At 38.3% G+C, this 7,958-nt stretch overlaps 1 protein-coding gene and 1 non-coding gene across 2 annotated transcripts; both read left to right on the forward strand.

The window, feature by feature from the left end:
- The first annotated feature begins 559 nt into the window (after window positions 1-559).
- MRPL19 (mitochondrial ribosomal protein L19) lies at window positions 560-7,958 on the forward strand. The gene is made up of 6 exons (XM_045549943.1): window positions 560-693; window positions 893-1,010; window positions 3,830-3,948; window positions 4,161-4,295; window positions 7,053-7,234; window positions 7,362-7,958. Exons 1-6 carry the CDS (start codon window positions 591-593, stop codon window positions 7,581-7,583), a joined length of 879 nt encoding a protein of 292 aa, XP_045405899.1. The 5' UTR covers window positions 560-590; the 3' UTR covers window positions 7,584-7,958.
- On the forward strand, window positions 2,369-2,497 carry LOC123637631. Its single transcript, XR_006734986.1, has one exon. It is a non-coding gene; the product is annotated as a small nucleolar RNA SNORA30/SNORA37 family (small nucleolar RNA).

A 7,958-nucleotide genomic window follows, 5' to 3' on the forward strand; every position in this document is an offset into this window, starting at 1 on the left:
AGCTCAAATTGCCCTGCTCAAATTCAATTTTAGTTCCTCAAAGGGGTAAAGCTTTCCGTAGTTTCAGGGACTTTATGCTAGTAGTTCTGTAAGGAACTATTTTTTTTTTCCTCCTTTCCGTGCATTCAGCAGGAGGGCCAGGTAGGTGTTAGGTGCTGGGATAAAACGATGAGCAAAAGAAGACTTTGTCCCTTCTCTCATGGAGCTGACAGTATAATGGCAGAGTTAAGTAATAATCTAATAATCACACAAATTGCAAATGAGATCACAGCTGGTACTGAAAGGGACTTAGTAGGAATGAGAGCCTATAATGGGGTTTTGACGTAGGGAAAGCTTGCCGAGAAAGTGAAGATAGAGTTGATTCAGAGGGGTAAGAAAGAGCTTCTTAGGCTGGGAGAACATCCCTGCGGAGGGGTGTAACTTGGCACATTATGGGGAACTAGAGAAATATACACTTTTCCTAAGACTTCTAGGAAAGGGGCGGAGAGGCCTGTCTATTTTGTCCCATTGCAGACACCATCCGGCCGCGGTGGTTGCCACCTCGTCGCACTGAGTCCTGGGAGTTGTAGTCCCGACCTCAGCGAGCAGACATGGCGGCCTGCATGGCGGGAGGCTGCAGGGCCGCAGTGGGCCCGGCCGGGAGTTTTCGAGCCGCTAGGGCGCTGCTCCCCGCGCCGGCCTCCGTTGTCTGCCGTAAGTGGCGCGGGGCTTGAGAGCCGTGGGCCGTGGCGCGGCAGAGGCTCGGGGCCCGGCTGGCGGGAGGCGAGCCTGGAGGTCAGAGGCGACCCCGGCGTCGGCCCTCCGTGGGACCGCGGGTTGGGGGAGATGGCAGGGCTCTGCAGGGTCTCGGGGCAGGCCCGAGAGTCTTGACCCCTGCCGTCCGCTCCCACAGGGGTCCGTGCGGGGTCCGGCCGCCAGCAGAGCACTGGGCCTTCCGAGCCTGGAGCGTTCCAGCCGCCCCCGAAACCGGTTATCGTGGACAAGCGTCGCCTCCCGGGCCAGGAAAGCAGGTGAGGCCGGGGCCTGGCCGCCATGCCGGGTGCTTGGTCGGCGTTGGAGGCCCCGGCTCGGGGCGGGCAGAGCTCTCGCTGCACGGACGCCTGTGTGAGACTGGGGAGCCCGCGGGCCGAGAGCGCGTCCGACTCAGTTTTGTCTTGCTCGCTTTTCCCTAAGCTAGAACTTCTTTGCAGTTTTATTAAGTCCTTCAAAATAGGAATTCCCCGGATTTTAAGCTCTTTCCTGGTGTTTGTCCTATACCTGAGTTTTTCTCTGAAGCACATCCTCTTTATGCCTGTTTAAGTTCAGGAGCCGATTTTTTCTCGCAAAAGACCCTTACCCTGCGTAGGAGCCGATTTTCCGGCGGGAGTTGCTGGCCGACGTGGTACTGCGGTAAAAATCAGCACTAAATTGTGTTTGAAATTTACTCTTCCAAACAGTGTGAATAAAAACCTGGTTCACTTGAATGAATGGTGGCAACCTTGGTAACCTGTAAATGTAAATGACCTAAGATTTGAAGAAAGTGATTCTGTAGAGTTGTGTCACAACCTTTCAAAAAAACCTTTTTAAGAGGAAAAACTTGATGTGATTATAGGCTTTCTGAAAGGGCTGTGGGTTGTTGATTGGATTGGCTCTGGGATTTTAAAAACATTTTAAATGTTCTATGGTTTTAAATTGAAATAAACTTGGATTTAGGGAACCTAGAGATTCAGAAAAAATTTTCTTATAAAACTTTTTTTAAAAAGTGGAAATGGAGTATCTCTATCAAAGGGCAGCATTTAATGAAGTTCAGTCAAATAGGAATGTAAATTATATGTTCAGGAAAACAATTTGGCAAAATTAAGTTTGTATGTACCTTTCCACTCGGAAGGTAAACAACTTAAACTGTAACTTAAACTAACACATATATTCAAGGGGACAGGTACAAAAATGAACATAACAGTATAGTTTGTAACAAACAAAAATTTAGAGGCAGCTTAGATATCCACAGTCGATGAATAGTCAAATACATTCATGTAACAGAATATTATTCAGCAGTGAAAGATAAATGAACTAGAGCCAATTTTTAAACATGGATGAATTTCATGAATATGTGTGTAAAAACCAATCTTTAGAAGGATTGATATAGTATGATGCCATTTTTTTGAAGTTTAAAACTATACTAAAAAATATTATATGTTGCCTGGACATGCATGCATATGAAGAAAGTATAAAGAAATGTAAGAGGGACATCTCCACCTTCACTAAGCATTCATACCTAACTTTAACCAATAATGGTACAAGCTGATATTGTTATATGCCTCCTGGTATGATAGAATAAGAAGTTTATATCATCACCTCTGTAATATTTCTACCAACAATATTTAACTTCCTAGCACTTTCACAGGTCCTCCCCTAGGCAGTGGGGCCAGGATTTGGTAGCTGGTGCTGAGAGAAAACCCTTGATTGCATGCTTGCCCTGGGACTGTACCAGTGGCAGCTGTCACTCAATGGGACAGAGACCATTCTTTGGCATCTTACTCAACTTTGTGCCTTTCTCCTGTTACTCTAACCTTAGGCCCTCCTTCCTCCTTTTTATCCTTTGCCATACAGAAATAAAAAGAAAAAAAAATGTTTAACCTTATTCTAGGCATGTGGAAATAATAAATCCATAATCTAGGGATTGTCTATAAGATAGTAGGCCTTGACTGTTCAAAAAAGCCAATATTATAAAAATACAAAGATGGGGAGTAATACTAGTTTAAGAGACTAACAACCAGATACAGTGTGTGAAACTTGATTGTATCTTGGATTGGGCAACAAATACATGTAAAAGACCTTTCCAAGATAATTAGATACATTTGAATGTGAACTATATATTAGCTTATCTAATAAAATTAATGCTCATTTCTTTAGGTGTTATAAAGGTACTGTGATAATCTAGGAGAAAGTCCTACATTATTGAATGAAATGCCTTGCTATTTGACATTTTCAAATGGGTCAGGGAGAAAAGTAATATATGTGTATTAACATAAAGCAAACATAGCAAAATTTTAGCAGTTGATAAAAGTAGGTGAAGGATTTTGGGTGTTTATTGTATTACTATTTCATTTTTTTGGTAGGTTTTGAAAATTTTCAGAGTAGAAAATGAGGAAATATAAGAAATTCATTGGAATAATCACCAAATTTAGGATAGTAATTAACTAGAGGGAGTAGAGAGGGATGTACAGTGGCTTCAACTATATTGATACTTATTTCTTCAGGTGGGTGGTAGGGACATGAGTAGTCATTATAATGTCATTTATACTTTTAATATAGATTAAATATTTCATAATGAGTTTAAAATCAGTTAAACAATAAAAAGATTATTTTTAAAGCTAGTTTATAATTGGTGATTTATACATTTTATATCTTTTCCAGCATAATTTATTATAACATACATAGCTCAGTATAAGGCCATAGGCTTTGAAGACTGACAGACATGCCTACATTTAAATCTTGACTTGACAAATTTGTAGCTAATATAATAATGGATTAGTTGTTTACCTTTTCCAAGCTTCAGTTTCTTCTTCTGTAAAAACGAGATGATGATACCAAAGCTACCTGTTTGCTGTGAGGATTAGTTTATGCTATAGATGTTTAATAAAGTTTGTAAGAAAATACCAGGTGAGTACTCAGGAATTGTTGACTATTTTCATGAGCATTAACAATTTAAAAAATAAAATATACTTATCTAGGCAATGAAGAGTAAAACATGTCAACACTATATTTCATTTCTTTGTAAAGCAAGTTTTTCTTCTAGTGGCCTTTTAAGTTTACTTTTAATTTTTTTTTTGGTTTATATTTTTCACAGGTTTTTGAGTCCTGAATTCATTCCTCCAAGGGGAAGAACAAATCCTCTGAAATTTCAACTAGAAAGAAAGGATATGTTAGAAAGGAGAAAAGTACTTCATATTCCAGAGTTCTATGTTGGTCAGTAATAGCTGGATGCTTTTATTATTAGTGGTTGGAGGGTTAGTTTTCTTTGTAAAGAGAATATTGTTTTTCACACATCTGGGTTTTGCCTGTATGAGGTACTTATTCCTAATATTATATGAAAATATTTAGGAAGTTAAGAAGTTACCTAGAAATGTTATTTGTTTCTGCATCTTATATAAAAGTTCACTTCTCTTTTGCATTTGTAGGAAGCATACTTCGTGTTACTACAGCTGACCCATATGCCAGTGGAAAAACCAGCCAATTTCTGGGGATTTGTATCCAGAGATCAGGAAGAGGCCTGGGAGCTACTTTTGTCCTTAGGAATATTATTGAAGGACAAGGTGAGTTTCATTTCATTATTTTGATTATCTAAAAAATGTTATCTCAGGATTCTTTTTTGTTTTCTGCATCCCGGGATAAGAAATCTCAAATTTGAAAGTGAAAGGGAATTCCAAGGGAAGACATGGAGCTGTGGCTTAGAATGGATTGATAATTGAGCTAATGGGTTAAACGCGCTTAGTGGTCTGCTTTCTCTTGTATTACAGGGACAACAGCCATTAGAAGTAGACTTTCCAAACCATGGCCACGTCAAGGGAGGAAATAAGTGACTATAAAGCAGCGTGGGGACATTCATTTTAGGAGCCAATAACCCAGGAGACCATTAAGACAAACATAATGATGTCCTTATGAGTTACTTGCTCCTAAAATAAATGCCTGCATACTGCTTTATATTATGACACGGAATTATCACCAAAATTACCACTGTTTTATAAGACTTGGAAGCATTGAAAAAAGGCAAAATTATGTTTGTATACGATGCATAATAAGGCAGAGAAACAAGTAGGAAAATTCTAGAAAGATTATGAATGAAAATGGTAGGAACAGTAAAGGTTTTGTACTTAAAGTTGTATGCTTCATGATTCCTGACAGTGAGGTGTTATTATTTTCAAACAAATTGAAAACGTAAGAGCAGTTGCTGTCTTACTCTGTATTGACCTGTGGTGCTGTGCATGTGGGAACTTCAGTCATACTGAGTACTTGGAGAAGCTGTGTAATGGAAAGAAATGAGCGTAAGTGTGAGTCAGAGTTCTAGTCACAGAGTTCTAGTCAAAAAACTGTGACATGTTGTACATGAAGTACTAGGTATAGAATACTCAAAACGTATTAGCTTTCTTTTGCTATTCTCTAGTATGTTTGAGTATTATAACCTGCCTCAACCTCCCCATCAGTACTCCCTGGTTTAGTGTTTCCTTCTTATCTAGTGGCTTTGTATACCATCCATGTGATGATAACTCGCAAATTTATATCTCGAGGGCTGACCCTTTTCAAATTTCAGACTTGTACACGCAACTACCTGATCAACATCTCTGTTTGGATGTCTTATTAGCATAAAACAAATTGAAAACAGATCTCTTTATTTCACCTCATAGGGTGTTCCTTTCACAGTCTTTTCTATTTTCATAAATGGTACCACTACCCTCCCACTTACTTAATCCACAGACTAGCAACTATTTTTATTTCCTTTCACACTTTCAGTCAATCAACAAGTTTTCTTGGCTCAATTTCCAAAAAATACATCCCAGTTTTGTCTGTTCCTCCTTTTCTGTTTCTTTCACTCTCTTACGTGTTACCGTCATCTCCTGCCTGCCATTGTACAGTATCTCTAGTTTACATTTCTAGTGTCTTAGTCCATTTGTGCTGCTATAACAAAATCCCGCAGACTGGATAATTTATAAAGAACAGAAGTTTGTTTCTCATAGTTTTGGAGGTTGAGAAGTCCAAGACCAAGATGTTGGCAGGTTTGGTGTTTGGTAAGAACCTTGTTTCCACTTCCAAGATGGTGCCTTGTTGCTGTATCCTCTGGAGGGGATGAGCTCTGTGTCCTCATATGGTGAAAGGGAAAAGGACAAAAGAGCCTAAACTAGTTCTCTCCAATCCTTGTGAAAGCGTTGGAGAGTTTTGTAAGGGTTTGTAGAGGCTGAGCCCTAATAACCTAATCAATTCTTCAAAGTCCTCACCTCTTAATACCACCACAGTGGGGATTAAGTTTCAACATGAATGTAGGGGGATACATTCAAATAGAAGCAGCTGGCCCACTGAGTTACTGTGCTCCAGCCAAATGGGCCTTTCCCTGGTATTTCCAACATGGCAAATTTGTTAACATCCCAGGGCCTTTGCATTTGCTATTCTTTCTGCCTGTAGCATTCTTGGCCCTTTCAAAGAGGCTTTCTCTGACTATACTTATTTAAAGTTGTCCTCACCTTGGTCCAATTTTTTCACTCTATATTGTCTTAACTATATGAAATTACCTTGTTGGTTTGTCATCCAGTAGTGTGTAAGCTCTGTAAGAGGAGAAGGATCTTAACCTATTTTGATTTTGCTATAGGCACAGCTTCTCTAGATCAGTGCCTGGAATAGAATAGGTGTACAGGAAATATTGAATTGAATCCTAATATTAAATACTAGAAGCTAATGTTGATCATATAAATAATATTTGTATTTCTCTTGGGATTCTTCCAGAAAACCTCAGAATACACTCTTACCCTTAAGTATTTGATAATTCAGATTATATTAAACTGTTACTTGTGGCATCTTGATGTGCTCAAAGCTGTTCCTAGCTTGCTTCATGCAGAGGGCCCTAGTGGGCTAAAACCTAGGCCATCCTTAAAGAGAACTTCTAACCAAAGTTGGAAATTAAAATTTTAGTTACTCTTTTTGAATCATTAATCCTATTACTCTTAACATGGAAGATTGATCTGTATTCAAGTAATTGAGAGAGAAACAAGAACATGACATAGTGAAGAATTTACTCAGACTTTCTCTAAGTTAACGTACTATCAGGATTGAGGACATACATGACTCAATATATTTATAGAAGACATTTTTTTCTTTAGACTATCATTCTATTAACAATTCAGACTTTCTCACTTCTTTAAATTTTATTTCTTTTTCTTTCATCAATCTTCATCTTAAAACATGACAATTTTATGTCATGTTTCCTACATTCAAAACCTTATGCTATATTTAAAATGCTTCTATTGTTGTTGAGGCATGTAGAAGAATCTGGACTTTGTAAGGATGTTTTATTTTCTTTTTAGGTGTTGAGATTTGCTTTGAACTTTATAATCCTCGAGTTCAGGAGATCCAAGTGGTCAAATTAGAGAAACGGCTGGATGACAATTTGATGTACTTAAGAGATGCCCTTCCTGAATATAGCACTTTTGATGTGAATATGAAGCCAGTATCACGAGAACCTGGTGAAGAAGTTCCTGTTAATAAGGTATAGGTTGGATATTTGAAACTGGAAATTTAAGTATAAAATAAGAAAGAATCATCTTAATGAAATGTTTAGAAGAATTTTTGCTTATGTCTATCAGCCTAATTCCTTTTTTTTGTATCTTCCTTAGCTGAAAGTAAAAATGAAACCTAGGCCCTGGTCCAAACGCTGGGAACGTCCAAATTTTAATATTAAAGGAATCAGATTTGATCTTTATTTAACTGAAGAACAAATGAAAGAAGCTCAGAAGTGGAGTCAGCCGTGGCTTGAGTTTGATATGATGAGGGAATATGACACTTCAAAAATTGAAGCTGCAATATGGGATGAAATTGAAGCATCAAAAAACTCCTGATTTGAAAATAACTTTGGTTCCCTGCAGAGGATAGATATATTGACTCCCAGAGGATTTATTTTGAGACCAATTTAATTTCATTTATAAGAACACAGTCATTAAATGAACTAAGCATTCATTGTTTTATTAGTACTTTTTAAAAAAATAACATTTGCGTACCAGTTTATTACTCTAAAAAGAGAAATATACATGCCAGATGGTCTGATGTCCATTCCCTCACTGGAGGCAAAGCTACTGTAAAAGTCAAAGCATCACCAGAATCTTCCTCATTCAACATGGAATCTGAGCAAGGAGAGCGGTTCTTTAAATTATGGAATTGTAAATACAGAACAATATGTGATTTGAAGAATAATAAAATGAACATTCATGCACCCA

The sequence above is a fragment of the Lemur catta genome, chromosome 4 (assembly GCF_020740605.2).
Source record: "Lemur catta isolate mLemCat1 chromosome 4, mLemCat1.pri, whole genome shotgun sequence".
NCBI classification, from domain to species: Eukaryota; Metazoa; Chordata; class Mammalia; order Primates; family Lemuridae; genus Lemur; species Lemur catta.

Excerpts from the sequence above, each read along its gene's own strand:
- MRPL19 (XM_045549943.1), top strand. The coding sequence starts at position 591 with ATGGCGGCCTGCATGGCGGGAGGCTGCAGGGCCGCAGTGGGCCCGGCC. Across the intron at positions 694-892 it reads GCCGGCCTCCGTTGTCTGCC|GGGTCCGTGCGGGGTCCGGC; the intron begins GTAAGTGGCGCG and ends CCGCTCCCACAG. Across the intron at positions 4,296-7,052 it reads GAATATTATTGAAGGACAAG|GTGTTGAGATTTGCTTTGAA; the intron begins GTGAGTTTCATT and ends TTTTCTTTTTAG.